This window comes from Macrosteles quadrilineatus, unplaced genomic scaffold, assembly GCF_028750875.1.
Source record: "Macrosteles quadrilineatus isolate MER2022 unplaced genomic scaffold, UCM_ALF_1.0 Scaffold_11__1_contigs__length_5352618, whole genome shotgun sequence".
NCBI classification, from domain to species: Eukaryota; Metazoa; Arthropoda; class Insecta; order Hemiptera; family Cicadellidae; genus Macrosteles; species Macrosteles quadrilineatus.
The window spans coordinates 4,489,644-4,511,914 of NW_026542604.1; the positions used below are offsets into that span (position 1 = coordinate 4,489,644).

Below are 22,271 nucleotides of genomic sequence, written 5' to 3' on the forward strand. Positions count from 1 at the left end.
ATTAGCAGAGAAGTCGTTGTCTGGAGTCATTGAATGGTCACCTCAGGTCGTGTATGGTAGTCTAACGAGGCTTTTCACATTTCGATACCGACGTGAAGAAAAGGAGCCCATCCTTTCAGCCGCCACTCCATAATGGACCGTAATTAATGATCGCTAGCCTAGACCATATTGTGCTACTAATTATTAATGTACAGGCGTCATTTTTTATCCTGTCAGTGGATATCTCAATTCAGATGCGAGCTTTTGTCAAATCCCATTGTGGACTTTTCTAAAGCTCCGCCCGCTGTTCAATTAGGAGAATAGGTTCGGAAAATATTTGTGGAAAGGATTATACGGAATCGTTAGAAACGTTGTCGCTGATTTACCCGGCGCCGTTGTAAACGTGTGATTAACAGTTGGGTTTCCACTGTTATCTTTTCAATTGAAGTTTTTGGATCGGACAGACACAGATTGGACTTTATTACTCTTGTACAATGCGCTGCTGCCGGCCATTGTACGCTTCTAATTGGTTTGTGTTTAATTGTTGCATTTTCTTTTGTCCGTCCGCGTGGAGTTTATTTGGAAACGCGGATTCGTTATTTTCAATTTCACCGTGTAATCAGTGTTGCACGCATTTAATGGCGGGTGGAATCATTGCAAGTACGATGGAATCATGATGATGAATGGTGCGATACTAAAAGTCAATAGTGTCTGGATGTTTATTATATAAGGATGTTATATTTGTCAGATACCGTACAATTTTTCTCATTATATCAAATCTGTAATGTATTAACCATTATGAATTTATTGGGCTGACCACTATATCGTCTAGGTTCAAAGTCATATGGCGCATTTGCCTTTGCTCATTATCAGACATACCCTTGCGTATATTCGACTCTCTCTCGCTTCCAGAAGGTTCAAAGGTCCGTTATCTTAATCATGCACATCTTTGGTGTTCATATCTTTAACTGTCTATGGACTACAGTACTGTTCCAAATGACACGTTTGGCGATTCCCTTCACCAAATTATAAAGTCTGGACTACAGTACGTTCATATTCTCTTGGCACATTTGCCGTCCCTCTACACCTACTCTGGGGTTTTATTTTCGTCCTTATTTAGGGTTCTTGCCTACTGTAGGTTCACAATCCATTTGCGTATGAACCTCCACAAATCGCCCTCTGTGATGTCTAATGATGCTTGAAGTTCGTATGTACAACTGTTTCCACATACTATAGGTTCGAATTCACACCGTTCTACTCTCACCCATCATACACCTACTCTATTCACCCAGCATTTTATCTTCAACTCTCTCTCACCTACAGTTCGCACATTTCCTAGCCAACATATCTCGCACGACACCTATCTCTATGTTCACATTCTCCTACCCTGGTTTAGTCATCCACTATTCATGACCCAAGACTGAAAGTCATCCGTTTCAAAGGCGAGAGGAAGACGAGGAGCGACAATAGCTTTACAACTCAAGTAGGTTAAAAATTAATGATACACGAGTAGGTCTAATGTCGTCAGGCGGATGTCAACGTATTTCCATACAATCATCTGTTCGCCTGTTATTGCTTTGAGTTGCAAATGACCGTTTCCACTCGCATGTTAAGCAATTTGTTTGTACCATGTTGTTGATTTAACATTTTACAACTAGACTCTCACAACTAAGTGTATTATTTATATTACCTAGTAAGTGTTGGAGTACAGAGAGCTGTTCTCGTTTTAAATTACTTATGCTTTCTTTATTACCCCATATTACTTTAAATATACAACTTGCTTATTATGTATTTGCAGTGTATTTACGATTAGACAATTTTACAGGTATGGTTATCACTTTTAATTAAATAAAGAATAAGCATTTAAATCAGTTTTATTAATGAATTTACAATGATTACACCGAAAACCAATATCCAATTACAAAGAATAAATTTCACCATCATCCGCTATACCATCCACACAAATAATCTTAGCTCTGCACAATCCAGAACCCAATAGTACAACTCAGACACACACCATACTGCGTATACAGTATTCCCTCCAAAAAATGACCTCGTCCAAATTTCCCCCGCCAAAACCAGTATGTAGAACGAAGGTGACGCAAGGAATTAGCTAATGAACCTGGATTGCTATCAGTGGAGGCATGCAAATGCAAACAGTCGAAAAGAGGTTGAACTCGTCTTAATTAACACATGACGAAGAACCGTGATGGATTATGACGAGTTATCAGACTGAAACTGAAGCTGTTCTTGTGATATCGATGGAAGTGTCAATCAAAAGAATCATTGACTTGTTGGTTTGTCTTTCTGGGAAATCTTACAAAAGTCCTCTGTTCCAGAATGTTTTACGGTTTGGAAGAAATATTGACGTCGGATGTCACATTTGGTGATTGGTTCGATCAAAAGAGCTGTATCATACCATAGATAGACGAATGTCAGATTGATGTTGGCTTATTTAATTTGAAAGCAGTGTTATCGTAGTTATTGGAATTTTATTTATTACATGACAGGTAATTAGTAATTTGTGTTCTTTTTGAGTCGTGTATATTCTTTCATCTTATCCAGCTAAAAAAATATGTTTCTAAAACACCTTTTGGCGAAAAAATAGTAATCTATCACCTCAAATTTGTCGTCAGCGTGATAGAAATAGACCTACATTGCATATGTTCAACTATGCCAACATTAAGGAAATTCTACATTAACATATCTGGGCAGGTGTGTGTTTTATGATCATTCGAAGGTCGCTGGTGCGATCTTGGGTCAATTCTGGACCCAGCTACTGTTTTTCATTACAGATTAAAAATTCTATCTAAAAATAGTATATATGGGTTAGTAATATGAAACTTAAGAAAACGCTAACTGCATTAAATGCTAAAAACAAATGAGTCATTGTTTTCATATTAAACTTCTTTAGTACAATGTTCGAAAAATATATTCTAAAAAAAATGAAAGCAGATGCCAACTGTTAATTTTATAATCAGAGTAACCAAACCCGATGTGTATTCTTCATAAAAAACTTAACTTTAGTTACAAACATGTGTAGCAATTAAAACAACTGATAAATGAAATATTGAATATATACAACCTAGAATTCGAAAAAAAGACGGCTTTGACGTATTTTGCAGCAAATTAATTACCATTTACATTAATTATATCCATTCTAAAAATTACGTAAGATAGAATAAAGAATAAATATAAATCAAATAACAAACGCTATTTCTTTTTATTGTTAAAAATATTTGAGATTATTTTATATAACAATCAAAAATCTGTGATAGAATACAATCTTAAATAAATAAATATTCTTACCGCGGAGGTGAAGAAGGGCGACTGTTCAGCTCCCAGAGCGGGGAAGTATGCGGCCATACCCTCGGGGTAGGGCGGCCCGTAGCTGAGGGTAGGCAGTGCAGGGGCTCCGCCGAGTCTGGGGTAGAGGAGGTCGTACTGACAGGAGCACACGGTCTGACCTGTGAGGGGATGCAGTAGAGGTCGCCCGGTATCACAGCAGCGAGGCGGGGGAGAGGACACTGCAGGAGGCGGTGAAGCGGACCGAGGAGGAGTCGTGGTAGGCGCGCTAGTCTGTAACAAACAGTAGGGGTTAGAATATACACTGTAGAGGTGAACAGAACAGATATAAATATGAGTAGATGGTGCTACACGTGGGACTAGCTGTACTGGGAGAGGAGGAGAAAGTATTGGTTCAAGTCGATTGCCAGTGTATCGGATAGTATCCTAGGTGCTATGTACAGTACAAATGGGAGGCAAAGTACACCAGTACAAATGATAGTACTTTAGATGATTCCTGTTGCTATAGGTCAATTAAATTCTCATATGGACCAGCTGCATAGAAAAGCAAGTAGTCGAAAGAGGAAATCATAGTGAACTCCAAACTATCAATCTATTTTCTTCCTTAGATTATAGCACTTTGATTGTTTGTATTACATAAAGGATGCAATAGCTTAAAACAAGATGTTCTTTTAGTTTGGCTTGGTAAACAAGTCTGTGAAATCAACAGAAATCGGACATTATCATCAGCGCACTCGGTCAGTAGGTTATTAAACTACGTCTATTTATATTGTAAAACTTGTTGTAGATTTAACTAAGCAATCAGCTGTCTATTTATTCTATATTTAAAGGTTGACGCCTGCAAAATCTTCGCAATCTCAAAAACTTTGACGTTGTGAGAGATTGTTGGTTGAGAGCCTAGACTCGGAGGACTTCAAACTGGAATCGTACTAAGCATCTGACATGTATTCGTGATCTCAGATACTTTGGTACAAATACACGTATATTATAGTCAAGACTTTCTTCAAGCGGTTTCCAAAAACGCGACCCGTTTCACTGCGGTTTTTAAATGGAAACAATCGTTTCCTGGCGACGCTCGACGCTCGGGTTACACGACCACAGCAATAGGAAACCTGTAGTGATGTCGACATCGCGGTTACGACTGTCCGTGTCGTCCGGTCTATCCGACTAATTGTCCGGCTCAACTGTTCGATTTGTCCGGAAAGCCGGACGAATGTCAATTAACAGGTTTCAGCGGCGAAAGTCCGCAGTGCTCTAAACGGGGGCCATTAGAGCGGAGCGAGTTGTGATGGCGACGGCTTTTTACCGGAGTTGCTTTATGCGAAACTCCTCTTTACAAGGTGGGTTAGTGTGAGACTAAGGGGAGTTTCGCTTAGTTCGAGAGGTGTATAACATACTTTACTACAAACCTACATTACTAATTATGCTAACAAATAATGATTCCATCTAACAGGTTAACGTTAGTAACAAGTCTTGGCTTTAGACCGTTCCCCGACAGAAAAAAGTAAAATATTCTTATGTCGTAGAAAAACACAAACGCGTCTTAAAGGTTGGAATTGTCCGTCATGCGGTGGTGATACAGCAGACGGATCACCGCTAGAACATTACTCAACTTATATTGACTTGACTACGCCACCGCGACTGCAGCCGATATATTGTATATCGACCAACTGTTGAGGCCTGGGCAGCGACCTGCACCGACCACAACACACGGTTTAAATTGGGGTGTATTTCACGTTAATTGGGTTTTTTGTGGGCTCGCCGACGCGTTATTGAAAAATACTGGGATTTGAACGGTTTCAATTAGTTTTATGCGTTATTAACCGAATGGAATATGTTGGAATTGTTAGGGGAGTAAGTGAACTTATGTATATTTGGTGGGTTTAGTTTAATGAGCCATTTGTAAATTTTTATAATTTTTCATACTGTGTTTGTAGGTATGTAAATTCCACACACTGCGGTGCAACGTTTTTATCAGTTTGAAAGACGATTTTCCTATTTATATGTGTATAGGCTCAATTTCAATCCATCCAATTGGCAAATGTTTGCATAAGTACTTTTACTTCACTGGTCTTTACTAGGGTTTGGGCCGTTTTTTTACTAAACTAGAAACACATAATGACCTGAAAATACATTAAATTACACGATAAACCTTCAAAATGTAATATTAAAATAGGATAATACGGTAACATCAATTAGTTGTTGTTATCTTTTTTGCTCAAAAGCGCTTTCTGAGAATCGAACCTGAAGACATGCCTTGTACGAGTGTTATAAGCCACAGCCAGTTGTAAATGCCGAACACCGACCAAACCTTGTTCTTGAGCAACTTTCTTTAATTGTCTTGTAAAGCGAGTACAATGAAAGTCGTTATTGTTAACATCGGTTTACAAGTTGAAGAGAACACGTTGTTATTTCACTGAGAAGCGAACATAAAGCGAAGTGATCTTCAATATTTAAACTTACTTGTCCAAGTGTACCTCTTTGATTCGCTTCTTACAAAGCAAGCAACATTCAAATGTTCGTGTTTTCTTGTAGCTCTTTGTTTTGGTAACATCGTTTAAAGTAGATTTTTGTACAGTTGGATTTAAAATGGACACTTTGTTTTAGTACGTTCTTTTTGTAAGTCGGGTCTTCTGAAATTTTAGTTGTTCAAAATGAAAATACATGATTTTCTGTCTTGAATGTATTAAAATTAATTTTAAAAACCTTGTTGGATACCGATTAATAATAGAGTACCAGTATGAAATATTAATCAATCGTTAGGTAAGTTAAATTCGTATTACATTTTCAAATTACTAGGAAATCTATAATCACATATTAAAGTTAACGGATTGTCTACTATTTAATCTGTGCTATAATGTGTCATTGGAATACATTATATCAGGCATAAATATTCAAACAAACCCCTCATTTCACTTGATTTATTGAACTTTTTCGTTATAATTATCTGTGAGCAAATTCTGGAATAGAGGATCTCCAAAGCTTACATTTATATTACAACACTTTACAATTAAAGTGACTGCGTCGAAGTTAAAATCGGTCCAAAAGAGCTACAAACAGGCTGATTCTTAATTTTTAATATCACAAGTCAATTTAATAACAAAAACCTAGTTACTTTACCATCTCATTTGAGGATGAATTTGCACCAGCTCTCATTGGATCATTTCGTGTGATCCACTATTTATAGTAGCCTAAACCAATAATGACATTTATAACGGATAATGCCTCTTTTGATTCTGTCCGATTATTGATGTGTTACTTCCAGCTAACATTTTTTTAAGAGTTTTAAATCACTGTAAACGGTTTCACGTTTGTGTAATATGGCGAATTTCCATAACAATTGACGGATTCAGTTCTCTACATAATGTTACTGTAGTGTGTGGAGATATTCTTATAATGTTCTTTTGTTTTACCGTGAATGGTTTTAAGTAATATGACTGGCTTTCTACACAGATTGACAATTGTCTTGACAAAATGTGTTCCAGCAAGTGTCCGGAATCTAAATACACGCGGATTAGAAAGCTATTTAAAATTCCATATTCATAGGTATTTGCGCCAAATTAACAGCCACACCTGGTCTAGTCTTTAACATGTTCGTGCCACCGGGCTTCACTGTAGGGTTAGACGCGGATAACTTAACATTCTTCGCATTATCAGCTTTATATAGAAGTTGCGGTCTTATTTGGCATCTTGACAAACCCATTGCATTCATTTGAATGTTAATGGGTCCGACAAGAAGTTCTAACGGGGTTGTCACATTATTACCACCTTGGTTGGTGGTGTTGTAGTGGTAATTTGATTTAATTAAATTTTAGGCCAATTAGATCCTTCAGTAATTAGTAACTGAGTTGAATTTTAAAAAAAATCACGTAGTTGAGTGTTGATTAGTTTTGGTAAATATTGTAGATGTGAGGAATGAAACATCTAGTTCATAATCGCACCAATGAATTTAAATTAAATATTTTATATTTTTAACTCAAGTAACAATTTTTCTGCTTAGTATTACGCCGGAAATGTATGAATCAAGTTAAAACATTGCAAAAATAAGTCCAAACAACTATTTTAAAAACAGTGAAAATTACCAAAAAGATAAAAAAAAAAAAAAAAAAAAAAAGATTAACTGTGATAAATAAAAATACAAAATGATTTATGATAAAATTGCGTAATCAATGATTTAAAATAAATAATCACCAACAAGACGTGAATACGTTATTACAAGCTAAAACATTGACTCAATAGTTTATTACGGTTTTACCATGAACAGCAGTTGCGCTTTTCTCGGTTTTCTTCATCATCGATAAGCATTCACAGTTAAACATTTGTAGCTAATATTTCAGATCTGCTTGTAGCTAATATTTTAGCTCTTTTTATTTTGTAGCTAATATTTTGGAATGAGCAACAGTCAATATTAGAGTTTTGGGGCTAGTTTGGCATATTTAAAAACATCCATGATAAATGCCATCATCGACGAGCTGAAGTAGACAAATTTATAAATTAGCTGTAAAAGAAAAAAAATGTAAACGCTAGATCAGCGTTGAATGCTCTCTCACAGAGTTTGTCAAAATTCGTCGCCTCCCTTACGACACTAAGATAGTGGGTGTGACATAAAAGATGTCACAGCTGACAAAAAGTTTGACTATCCGATTGGTTTGGAAACAGTTGGCGACATAAATAAAATTCTCATCAACACACTTTTGCTTAATCCAGCTACGTTTGAATCTATTAACTGGCTACAAATTTAATATTGGGATTCCCTATAGACGTATCAACGTTTAGTGCTATTCCTGTGCTGGACCCTACCGTGCACATTTTGCTAACTTCACACTCGTGTTTTTCTGCGGTTTTCTCAATGAAATGTTCTGAGAAGCGGCGCAACGCTGCGATGGTAGATATCCGCTATCACATCCATTACGACCGCGTGGGTGAGATGCGACGTGTCGTGTCGTGTCGTTGCGTGTTGCGTGTGCACGGACACGTCGACACGGCGAGTAGCGAGCTTGTGTGTCCCCGGCTCGTGTATACTCCCACAGTCTCGTGTACACACTGCTTGTACCCAGCATCTGCTAATTATGAGGCTGTACACTCCGTTGCATCGCATGTTTACATTAAAAGTATATGGCTTTGCACAATGCGGGGTTTATTCAATTACAATACTTTGCCATATTTCGACTTTGTTTTGTTCACTTGGCCAGTGATTTGTTCAAGATGGACTAATTTGCACATTGACTGTCACAATTGGTGGGGTTTTTCACTTGAAAATTTATTTGTAAAACTTAAGATGTGTTTGTTTGCACTTGTTTTATGAAATTCTACATGATTTCGAGCACATTTCAAAGACATTGTTTGCCTGATTCGACATGCTATTTATTCTTCAGATATTTTGCCTGCTTAAACAAGGCTGCAGGCTATTTATAGGCTCGCACATAGTGAATTTGCAGACTTAGACCAATAACTAACTTACATAATTGACTGAGCACGTCCAAAATAACATACGCATTGTATTATCCTCAAAATTCTGTTTCAAACTTATATGTTCACTTAGTCTTGATTTTCATAGTTAATGGTTTGGGCAAAGCTCGACACATTGACTCTCTGTCGTGTCAGGTCTTAATTCAACAGCCTAGGAGTCCTCAAAGAGGTATGTTTACAAGATCTACGACCGAAATGCGTAAACATTAACCCACCCCTTGACCGATTGTGTTAATTAAGGCGTCGTTGAGCTGTAGAGAGCGGAGAGCGGAGAGCGGTCAGTACTCGGTATCGGTCGTCACATCGTCGGCCGCCGGAAGTTTTTAATTCGTTACGATACAACAATCGGTGATACCGATCTGTGACGTTAATACGACTATTTTATTTATGACTTGTTGGTTGAGTGTAGAGGCTTGTTAGCACAAGGTAATTATTGCTATGGTTTATCACGGCATCTCTATGTCATTTTGGCCTCCATACTTCTTCCTTTCCTCGCCCTTGTAGGCACGCCCTGTAATTTCTGCTTCGAGATACAACTGTGAGAGGTTATGTTTCGGGAGTATTTTGTAGGATGTATTGATAAAAAAGACTGTTCAAGTAGGGTATAAGTCTTGGTAGAATTGTTTCAACAAAGTCACACACGGGGTTGACTTTGTTTTCTTTAAATGTAATTTTAAATTGTTATAAAAGTTACCGATTTATAAAATTGGTTGTCACCGGGCTATGGATTAGTTAAAAGGACGTTGTTATGTAGTCGTGTGTCATTTGCCTTAGTTTACTACTAGAAGATTCTCGCCAAAACTCAGATTGGAAATATGAAGTGAATGTGTGTTTCGTCTTCGGCTGCGTGCGCGAATGTGGACTAAATATTTGTCTTTAGTTTGAGTACAGATTGTACAATTGAGCACTTTATTCTTTGACTATAACACCAGAAGACAAGCGATAGCTTTAAACTTTCTATTTTCCTATATGATCAAGAGTTTGTGAAATAACAAATAGTTAATAGTATTAATCCACTGCAGAATCAATGCTTTAAAAAAACACGCTTAACGGCTAAACTCGCAAAGAAAATGTTGCATGAGGAAGTTCAAGAGAGCTTGGCGTTATGAACTTCAGTGCGAGAAGGACGGGTAGGACCCTGCAATATCCACACATTGACGTGTTTTGAACCACTTTACCATCAAAGCGTTTTAAAATTGTTTATAGTACAACATTTCAAAGGAGTAGATACTAAAACACTTTAGAAAATTGTAAATACTCGTCACAAGATATTTAATGGTAGCAACTCTAACCACCCTTGAGTTTCAACATGGCCCACCTGGAAGGGTCTTGTGAAAAGCCACACACGAAGCAGGCACAGTTCGATGCAGACTTTGAAGAGTAATTAAATTGTATTAGCTCCGCGAGATAAACTGATCCTGATCATTTAGCCGGGTTGACCTGACGCTTCTGATTTAATTATAAATGCTAAAGAAGTTCGTGACGTGATTAAATTTTGCTTGACAGAGCCTCGGCGAGACGGGATTAACGAAGGTGTTGTTGGATTACTGAACACGGGCTGAGTGATTATAATTGACTGGGGCTCACGCTGGGGAAATTACTTCTGTGTAGATTTACACGGCGGGAAAAAGCGTGTGAAATTATTATTTTTGTGATGGATTTGCATTAATTGGTTAAACAGTATCATTTGGAAAGTAGATGGTCTTCATGGACCATACGTTGCCAGATATTTCCAGAGGATACACAGTTAGGGGAATTACTTCATTGTTTATTTACACGATGAGAATATGTGTCAAGAGTTCATTTTCACGTTTAGGTGGAATTGGCCAAACAGTATCCTTTGGAAACTGAATGAGAAGTTCTTCATGGGTCAGGCAGATAATCGCGGAGGATATTAGTTAGAATCTGCAAAAAGTGACTATGTGATATGTGACTATTTTATAACTGTAACCTAACCTGTGGAATACTTAAGTTTCAAGTACAACCCTGTCTTAAAAAACCGGACGAAGGCAATGGTTGGCATATCAAAAGATTGTCTGCATCTCTGCCATTAGTTACAAGAATAACCAATTCTAGAGCGATGTTAGATTTCGAAAACTTTTACCATTACTATTACATATTATAACTAGTCCTAATATCCCTGGTAGTTTTGACAAGGCTTGGAAGTTTTCAAATTTGGTTACTTATTATCCAAAATATTTCTTTACTGTGCTTATATCAACTTGCACAAGAAAATTATAAACTTAAGAATAGTTTCCTCTTGATTCTCGTCGCTCAACCGTGCAGGTGAGAAGAGTGGCTGAGGAAGTGGGAGAAAGAAAGACAACTAATCCTAGTTTTCCTGATAGTTTTGACAAGTATGGGAAGTTTCGCATCACCGTTGTATGAAGACACCTGACTTGACAACCTGGAAGTGTACAGGCTGCGTGATAGATATCATCTAATTGGGCGACACTCCTCGCGGAATTGTATAATTATTTGTTTCCAGGACTCGCTCGGTTGCTTTAATCTAACGTAATATGCGTTATTAAATGCCAGAAGGCTTGTAGATCCTTAACTGGCGGGTTTTGACGAGCTCTGGTGTATAATTATACAAAGGGTATTTGTTGAGCTACATGAAAGAAATGTTTGGCCAATAAAAAGGTATCATTTAGACGAAGGTGAACAAGACACGACACGAATCGGTTGGAGGCGTTAGGAACAAAAGAGTAGAAGAAACAACGGAGGAAGTTGTTCGAAAAAATGTTGATTCGTTGTTTAGTTTAGTTGCATGGCTTTCGTTTGAGGTGCTTCGATGTTTGTGAAATTTCAAGTAGAGTTTGCTACAAATGATGACTATTAATTTCTTGTCCCATTTTGCTAAAGCAGCTGGTCGTTGTTTGTTGTAAAGCTTGACTTTATTAAGCGAGGTAAAGCTTACTTTGTATTTAGAAAGTCTTAAACCCGGGTTGTTAGTTTTTTACCTAGAGCTATAAAACCTGTTTCCATTAACAATAAAATTGAACTAAAATGATAACAAGATTTACACGAACAGAAATAAAATGTTGACACAAAACTAGTAAATTTGATTATGTCCAATACAGTTAAACTAAATATCTAAAAATTTACAAAGGTGCGTTTATAAACATTCTAAGATATACGTTACTAATTAATCTAGTAGCCACTATGAGTTATGTGTATTGTGTAGTTAGTGCTATATGTCCATAGCAAAATAAGTAAACTTTTGACAATATTACTTCGAGAATTTACGAGATTTGTCTTCACCAAACATTAAAACGTTTAATGTACCAACCTGCGTACAAACTTAACTTCCTAAGCCTGTTGTTAACATACAAACCGATTGTTTTGACTACACCAATGACCTGTAAGATGAAGTTAGACCTGTAGAGTGCGGAGGGCGGGGGAGGGACGGGGTGTTGAGCTACATGTTCAACACCATGTAATCGTCGTTAGTGTTGTTAACACTGATGCGGCCGACCAACTGTTTCATATTTCTTTCACCACTCTCGCCAACTTTGGCTAACACGTCTGATTGCAAAGTTGAACCCTTAACTCGCCTTAATACCCTTCCGCCATCAAACCTTTTTAGCGCTTAGAGAGATGAGAATCCTTTCGGTTTCCACCAGATTTTTAAATGAAGATCTCCCTCATGTTTTCGTCGGGAAAATTTGTTTTTTAAGTACGCTTTTTAGTATAAACCGATCATGATGTGTGTTTTACTCAACTTGTGTCCGTTTTTTCTTGCCCTGAAGTTTGGAATTTCCATACCAATGGTACAACGATACCACCAATTTGAGCAGAAGGGAAGAGTGTTCATTCAAAGACTAGCTTATACGATTGCAATATGCATTTATCTGCTAACACTCAGACTATTGACAATGCGTCACCCGATTTCACAACTGCAAATAACATCGATAATTCAAATGGAAACCGACAATAGGAGTGAATTAACCACGGTAATTGCTTGTTTAATCATCCTTATCGACCGATAGAAACAATGTCACGTTCTTTTATCGTATCAATCGTGTCAAAATGGCGACAGCACTTAGCTTGAGAGGCGATTAAAAATCGCAAATCAAAGAATGCCGCTTATCGGAGCCGCGTTGCGCAAAGAGAAAATGAAACACATGTTTGGAAGATCCACTTGAAAAATGTGACGCAAGCGGCGCTAATCATCTGAGATCAGCGGACAAGCCAATCCGTTTAGCTGTGATAAGATTGCACATTAGGTCCACGTGTGCCGTCTTATCACAGATGCTATCAGCTGACCGTTGCGGATCAGCTGGTGACGGCGGCTGAAGCGGCTGATAGCTGTGATATGCTTCAGCAGATTGTCATCCATGGTTGGCGATTTGCATTCTCAAAGGAGTGCTTCCATCCCGGCGGCGCGGGACTCCGATTGTACAGGAATCACATGTAGTGGATATGTACTGCAAAATTGAATGCGAAATCTCAAGTCACAGCTTTTACTTGGTGAGTAACACGATGCAATCCTCCTCTCCTTTATAGTGGAAGGATTTACTGTAAGGCCTGGACGGATTGCTATATAGAATATAGATCAACATTTGGGATATGTTACATGTAAGTGTTTGTCACAAGTGAGGTTGGTTTTGATCTTTTGTAGTTTTTGATTATTCTTGTGATTGAACCGAAGTCAGGACATTCCAATGATTAGCATAGACAACCTTAGAGAAAACGTATCTTGTGATCAATTTCCCTTTTTAAAGTTTTTAGACAAATCATCTTTGTCTTTGCCTCATCAGTCAGGTACAAACCATAAAAGTGTAGTGTACTTTTTATTCCGGAGTGGGCTCTTCCATCTAAATGATTTCTGTTTCGGCAACCGTAGATGCCATTGGAAGCACAACTAACATCACAGTCTATCAATTCTCTGGAGTAAGCATTCTCAACAGTTCTCATGGATTATCTACTAATGAGCCTCTTTATCTCCGAAACACTCAATTAAAAACATTTATCTTCTCATCGCACTAAACCGTGGCTCGAAGAACAAAGTCCGACAACATTCTTTTAATTAGCTGTGTTCACATTGGGAGATGAGAAGACTGGGCCAGCCGGAAATCTCATAATGAAGAATGCTAGCAGGTGTAATACTTTCTACCAACCGTGTGAATCCTGTACAGAAACGTGTTGTAAATTGTTAACAGCCTGTTAAACACATAACCGCTTTTAACCCCGGCCCTAAACTTTTTACTATCTTTCTAGAACGATCCTCCCCTCCCGGTTCAGAAGCGTCGAACGTACCTATATTTCCACGATTGTTACGGTGTCTTAAAGTCTGTTAAGTGTTGAGGCTTTAACCAGATGTTTGTGCTTGTAAAACCCCATAACTCGGATGTTGATAGCAAACAAAATCACCGCTCGGAAAAACTGCCGCAGTAAAGTCGGCAATCCGACTAAGTGGATTATAAAGGGAAATGTTATACTAAATGTTGTCAACTTTTATATTTATCGTTCTCGGATGTTTATGTAGGTGCTTTAAATGATTATTGGTTGTTTTATAATCTATTAACGCTACAACAAACTACATTTGGACGGAGTTCCAAAAATACTTTATACAACATTCTTCACCACATGAATTAAAGGCTGGATGGTAAGAATCTCAATTCAACTCTGGTGTAAATTCCGTTTTCACCGTTGAACGTTCCTCTAACCCGTCTTCATCCGAGAAGCGATCAGTTGAACAATAAAGTCACGAGGACGTTGAATAATGTACTAGGCCTGAGGAACGATCCCGCGGACAATCGAACTATGAACAGTCAAGCTCCACCGATCAAAGCGTTGAGCGTGGCGAAATCGCTCGTTAAACACAGCGAGATGCCCGGTGAATCTGTGATGACCGCCCGTGATGAATAACACAAGAGTGGACGACGAGAGGTTGTAATCGTGCCTAATCTGTCTTTGGCCGAGGCCCAATGCGGTCATAAACATGCGTAGACGGAGGAGGAAGTGGTAATGTCTGGCCGGAAGGAAGAGGTCCGAGCTGTGATCGGGTCGGATGTGAATCACCAGGTGATGTTTAGTATGCGGACCTACTCGCTGTGCGACATGCGGTGTCGGCGACGTATCGGCGGGTGATGTGATTGAATGGCTCATTGCTGAAGTAAGCTTCTTGTAGTTGATGTTAGGAACGAACACGCCCTAGCATTGGAGCTTGGATTTGCTATCATGGATTCCTTACTTAAAAGATCTTCCAGGTGGAACTGAGTTACCCCATCCCGAAGAAATGAGAAATGACACGAAGAATGAGACTAACAACTGGATATACCTCAGGAGGTGTCTCAAGGCTACAGGACAATAGAAAGATGTGTTACTGAATTAAGAACAGAATGTTCTCTATTTTCACTTATTGTCTCGGATATGCCAAACTCGCAGTTACTGTAACAATATGAAAAAGAAATGCAAACCATCATTTGACAATCGAAGTTGACAACTGAGTTACCACATTCCTTAAGAAACGAAGACACGACTTTGAGATTTCACAAGCGTCAAGTTAACAATGACATCTACAATGAAGTACTCATCTTCGTATTTGACGATACATCCATTTCTGCTATTCCAATGGACTTGCCAGGTAGTTCGCAGCTTGGGAGCTAGAGACCTCTTCATCGTATTGAGATATTCCAAACATTTCCAGGATAAAATGTTATATCCAAATGCATAGAAAACTCGACAAAATTTGGAAGCTAGATTTCACAAAGCCAGCTTTCCCAAAAGACTTTTTGGTAGCATCAAAGAAGATAGCAGGAAATTGTTCTACCTCTTTTTTCTATGCATACATTGGAAGAACTTCACCTGTAAATCCAGTGATGAGTTTTCAAGCCTTTAGATTTGTCTGTACTCGTATGCTCGCTTCTCCAACAGACTTGACAGGCAATGCTGGTGCTGGAACCTCTGAATCACACGGAGAATTACCAAGCGTCCAGGATGAAATGTCATATCCATATGCATCGAGACCGCAAGAAAATACGAGATCGGAACATTTCCTTGGGAACTCACGCAATAAATCGGCCAGTGACTGCGACAACAATGTTCTTGGATTTGAATTATCCTTGCCATAACTCGGAGGAACATCGTCTCGTGGGCAGAACAAGTCCCGCTGACTGACGCGACACAACATTATAACTAATTGCTCAGACTCGTGGCCAGTTTTAATTATGGCCTTGTACTAACAGTAGGGCGCATTACCATACGGAGGTTTATTGCTTCCGATTAAATCTTCAGAGCGACACAAATTTCTGATTTGAATTCATCCCGGGGTGTCGAGTGTCGAGTGTTTCGGGTGTTGAAACACATTCGAATTGACTTGTGTGCTTCTGGGATAATTGGTGTTTATGTACGGCTCCTGGTTGTGTTGAATATTTTGTCGATACTCGGGTTGACGTGTTGTATTTCAACAGGCTTGGTTATTGCTCCAAACAGATAAGTATCTTTTCGAACTGTATAGTATTAGTAACCGTAAGTAAAATAATGGATTCCCTAGGAACTGTTTCAAAAGCTACATAAAATGGTCAATTTTCAAACCTCCGTAAAAATAACTATATTGGTTTACAAAAATAAAATTGACAACATTAAATTTTGAAAGATTGTTGATTGTGTTTTGAAAGATTGAAGGATTGTTGACGTTTGTTAAATATGGAGATTACTCAACTCAGAAGTGGGAACAGACCAAAAAGTTAAATAACACAAAAAATTAATTATATAACGAAACGATCATCGAAAACTAGTTACTGTGACAAGACGATACAAACTGTAAACAGCACAACAAAATGTAACAGATTTTCTAACTTTAACCATTCAAAGTACTACTTTAACCTACTTTCAATCCGCAATACAGATTCTTGGAGACGGCAAGATCAAATGGAGTTTTCCTAGCATAAACTCTTTGTGACGCAGCGGTTGCCTCCAAAACCGGGCAGGAAGCAGATTCTTGGCGGCTGTAACAGTTAGAAATTGGCTGGACAACTTCGCTTACCTTACTTGAGAGGAAGTGATCGAGCCGCGAAACGCGCATCTTTCGAATAACTCGAGAGAATAGGCTAAAAAGCTGCAGTGCAATGAATGAATGCACATTAAGATAGTGAGTTCTCGGAACCGCGTTGTCGCTGGTCAGATTCTTGCACGGGTTGTGTGATAGTGTCTGTTGCAATAATGACAACGATGGTTACTGTGTTCAACGCAAGTTTCTATTTGTTAAATGGTTTCGCAATTTGCCATTTAAAGAAAGATGTCAATATTTTGTCATCATTTCCACGTTGGTTGGCCACTATGTTCACTCAGCACAAGTGTCTAAGAATTTGTTAAATGTGTAATTTAACATTTACATATTTAAAATGATTCTCTGTGGTTCCACGTATCTATGTTAAGTGGAAAATGGGCTACCCACTGTGATCTTTTACTCACTATTTTCGAACTATTTGTTAAACATGCTGTACTTTACCTTATACCGAACAAATATTCTCGGTAGTTCCACATTTCTCTGTTGATTCAATATTTTATCTATTGTCGGTTGACACTTGACAGTGAGAGTAGGGAAACTATTGATCAATTAATTATGTTAGCACAGTTGAATTCAGTAGTATGCGTTCCATACGAGCGAACAAATTGTTGATTTTGTTTTAATTTGTTTAATGTCTTGAGTACGAAATATTTTAATATTCCAAACATTCTACATAATTTTGGTCAGACTTTGAAATACTAAATTAGGTTGACAAATACTGTACTCCTGTATTAGGTTAGAGAGAAGATTCTTACATTTTCAATACACAATGTTTTTCTAGGTTGACGAAGATTGATTTTAAAACAATTTGTGTTATTGTTCAAACATTAAATTCGCAAAAGTTAAAAATGAACAAATAATACTTAGGCCTATCTAGGCTTATTGTCATTACCACGAAATAATAATGTTAAAATATCTGTCCACGCACATTTTAGTTTTTAAACAAATCATCTTACTACTATTTATCTATTCATTAGAATCCTGATATTGAAATTTTGTTTATCCACATAAATTTTCATTCAATATAATGTGTTGTTTTTAAGTGTTTGAATACGTCCAGTATTTCGATTTCCATATTAAAGATTGATGAATTTTTGATCGAAAAATTAAATTCGTAACCGTAGGCATACTAACAACTATAAATACTACATTTTGTTAATATATTCAAAGTTTGTATTTGTTACTTTATTTGTTTTAAATACTTGTTGATTACACAAATACACAGCCTATGATATGACAAACACACTCGATGACGTCATGTCCCTGATGAAATAAGGTGGTTATAGTGCGATAGATAGTGCTGTGCTATTTTAAATCCATTGATTTCGCAAGAAATTAGTCAAGTCTACTTTCGCCTAGTAGTTATATTACAAATAATTGTGCAATCACTTCGATTAGTTATATATGTTTGCCATTATCAAAGAAGGTAAGAAGGTGGGTTTCTACCACTAAATGCATATGCAGTTCATGTTATTTATGTATTATTTGGGGACAATCGTTTCGTGTGGATTATGTTTTGGTGTTGAATAAAAAGAATAAATAACTCTTTAAACTAAACTATAGCAATGAATTTGAATTTGACTCGTATTTAAGGTTGGTTAGGTGCTTCAGAGAATTGAAGGTTTAAAAACCAATAAACTTAAAACCTGTTAAGTTGAAATTTATTTTCGTGATTCACTGAAAAAAGTCATTCGCTCGTCGCTGGTTTTTACATATTTATCGTTCGTTATTATTCGCTTTGCTTACTAAGCAAAACAAACATGCTACGCTAAATTTTAAAACATCTGTACATTTAAGCACAATCTAGACATTTTATATCCAATGAAACAACCTAACAACTATGGACAAAATACATCCGACAATACTGGCGTCAGGCTTGCCAACCTGAAACAAAAACACGAAATTTCCCTAACGCAACCGGCGAACACGGCGCCACAAAGAGACGATCAATTTAATTGCGTCGACAGAATGCGGGCCGAGGTGTCAAATCACCCGGGGTTTTTTTACTTTTTCCCGCCGTTTTTGAGCCCCGGCTCAGCGCCGGCGCGTCCCGCTCGAGACAATTTACGACGTGCTGGACTCTAAATACATATATTAATCGGGTCTCACCTTTGGATGCAGAGAAAAACGAACAAGTCGTTATCAACGGTATCTAACCTTCGGATCACTTGTATGGTTGGTTCTGTGTTTTATTGGTACCGTGGTTCGTTCTACGTTTGTTTGGCTAGGGATACTATTGGTTGTGTGTTTACTTAAGTGATGTGTGCAAGTATGCGTACCTCGCAGTATTTTGGCATGGCTAGTTTAAAATAACCCGGTTACTTTGGGGTTTTATTTTTTTATTATAATAGATTTATTGTTTGCTCATTCAGTGTTCAGTGTTCAAAGACACCACTTCACAGTAAAGTTCGTCTTAAGTAGTATACCTAATCTTCTTTTGCAAATAAATAAAAAAAAATAACCAAGATATATTAATGATGAAAGTTATTACTTTTCTAACTGGTCATTATTGGTGTAACATAAGTGTAACATGTATTGTTCATAGAAAAAAATATATGTGCATGTCAAACTTTGAAATAAATGTACAGTAGGCCCTAATCCTTTGCATTTTTTTTAATAGTTATTTGATATTCCCTTTAGTACAATTTTGTCAAAATAGCTGTACAACATTGTTCATACATTTATCATACATTTTACACCAAGGAAGAGTAAAAAAAATATTTAACTTTTCTAATAGCTCGTTCAAAAATTGAGATTTCCTTGAAATATTACGGGTGTTTATATGTTTTAGACATTTATATAACTACATTCGAGACTCATAAATTTACTACAGTTTAGAGATTCACATTTTTAACCACGTTTTTATGACGCTTGAGTTTACTGAAACTTCTCAATATATTAAATTATTGTACAATCAAAACGATCACTATCGTTCTTGGAAACCCTTGAGCGGTCTTTCCAAGTGAAAAATATATTCTCAGGAAAACCACTTGAATGCGGAAGCCTGCCTCCATACTGACACATTACATAGATCGGTAAGTTTAATTACTTGGCAATTACTCTACCATGATATCATCAAAGGCGAGCCTTGTTGATTATCAGTAACAAGAAAACTACAGCAGTTGTGCAATCACTTGTATACGTGTAAATGGTTACGCAATGTCTTGTCTTTGGCACGGCATTGTAGAGGCATTTGTCTCTGTCTAAAACTGTATAAGCCTTTCAACAACTAGCCTATGTGGTATGAAGTTAGATTGTAATTGTCATTAGAGGATGGAATCGCGTCTAGGAAGTTACCCTCTATCACCTTTAACCACTAACAATAGTTACCGCTATAGTTAAATTACATTACTGTTACTTAAACAAATGAAAATCTCACTTTGTTTAAAAAATATTAGGTAGGGTAATATAATATAAGGTAGGTAATATAATGATATTATATTACTATTGTAATACAAAATGGAGTCATAATACGTATCCTACTTGTTCCAATACTCCTTGAGTGTCTTCCAATACACTAATAAGAGAGTAGTAAATAGTAATGGAAAGTTGTAAAAAAAGTTTTAATTGCTATTACAAATTATATTTGTTTCAACAGGATTAAAATTAAAATTATTAAATATATAAAACTTTTTATGTTGCCAGCTATTTGTATGAAATACTATGTTCGGTGTCAACACGATCATCATCTTTCAACACGATAAACTATTTCTAAATTATAAGTAGGCTATCGAATTCCCAGTTTATTGATGTGCATGTACAATAGTTTTTGCTGTCCGAACTTTGAAACTTGTTTTTAAAGCATTGTTACTTTTTACAATTAATAGAAGGATAAAAATAACACAATTTAAATAAATATTAAAATTTTACGTTTTAATTTTTTTATTTTTTCAAAATTACAAATACAATCTGGTACCCACATTGCCACTATACACTAATCTAAGTGTATACTAAACTATATTTACTATACTGTATATAGTATGCCCACCTGAAACCAAAATACAAAAAAATACTTAATTCTATATTTATAATATTTCGATATTTCTAATTCTAAGTGAAATATCTTCATAATAGACCATACATTCGAGTTGTGTTTTGTCGGAAGGCGGCGCAACCCGAAATCCGGCGCCTAGCGCAACCGGAGAGCACCGCGGCTAAGCCCCGATGGGCCCAAACAAAGAACAACTTAGAAAACGAGCGCCGCTGGCTTTTTGTGGGCCCCGCCCTACTAAGGCTAACCAGATATTGGGTTTACATAGGCACGTTTTACATAATCCGATACCTGTAGTACAAGCAGCCGTTTGCCGACACCGCAGCCATTTTTGTTATTTTTCCCGTTTAAAGACTGAAGCCGTTTTTGCCATTGATACAGGCCGTGTGCTGAGCTGCATTGGGAAATTAAATTTCCACAGTATGGCATTGAGCGTATATCAGGACTATTTTAGAAGGTTACCTCAAAGGTAAATGAACGTGAGGAATAATAAATCAGCAAATTGTTTAATACAAGATGTGTTGGTGTTAAGTCTAGTGAACCGAAAAATGTGCGTGCACAAAATATCGAGATATTTAAAAAAAACATAAGAAGCTTATAAGCTATGTTTGAGGCTATCTCCATTTTAAAACTTCGCACATTGCATGGAGTATATTCCGTATTTTTATGTATAAACATGTTAAACTTAGCTGGTGTTGAGTGTATTACTTTGAATTTTTTTTTATAAATCGCAAAGTCCATAAATAATAGGGAAGGTAAAATTTGTTCTGTAAGACTTAAGAAATTCACTCATGAAGGTTATGATTAACTACGAAAATAATCTGGAAAACAGTCAATCACAAATCATTTTAGCCATCGAATAATTTATTTTCAAATTAGTAAAATATTGAATTAACACGATTTTGTCATAAGATGTTCGCATAGTGCAACTATAGAAAAAAATTGTAAAATAGACATACAATAAATTTAAGACATTAACAATATATTATGCGAATAAAAACTTGATAAATCCTTTAACCATCAACGTTTTCTGGATCTTTTCTAATCAGATTCCCCCTAAATTAATCCAAAATATTATAGTCCACCTCAATAGAAGTGTGTACCGGTATTTTGGTTGTAGTCAAGTTTTGCATTCCTCACTAGCACTTATTGTGTTAAAAATTGTATTCTATATTTATGTTTTTGTCTACAGTCTAATGTTAGTTTTTCTCTACAATAGATTCGGTACTATGTGTTCTATTTCTGTGTGTCTCTTTGCTGTACTTTTATTGGGTTTGGTTATATATTTATCTCGGTGTCCGGGCAAATGCGGACACGGAATATTGGGGACACATCATTAAAGAGGGCATAAGCGGACACTAGAGATTACTGTTACCTGGCAAAGGGTTGACAGGTCTCTGCAAATATTTAAAGAGCGGAACATTGCGGACACATGTATCTACGACGGGGAAAAAGGTGCGAGGGAGGGAGGATTCTATAAGCGTTACGTTTGTGCTTACAATGTTTTAA

General features: G+C 37.1%; 1 protein-coding gene across 2 annotated transcripts in view; it reads right to left on the reverse strand.

Moving 5' to 3' along the window:
* The window catches only part of LOC129004829 (homeobox protein caupolican-like), a 66,117-nt gene that overhangs the window by 28,918 nt on the left and 14,928 nt on the right, over positions 1-22,271 (reverse strand). For both annotated transcript variants that reach the window (XM_054433476.1, XM_054433477.1), the window contains exon 2: positions 3,289-3,558. In XM_054433476.1, coding sequence (XP_054289451.1) covers positions 3,289-3,558 — 270 coding nt within the window. The remainder of the gene's footprint in view (positions 1-3,288; positions 3,559-22,271) is intronic.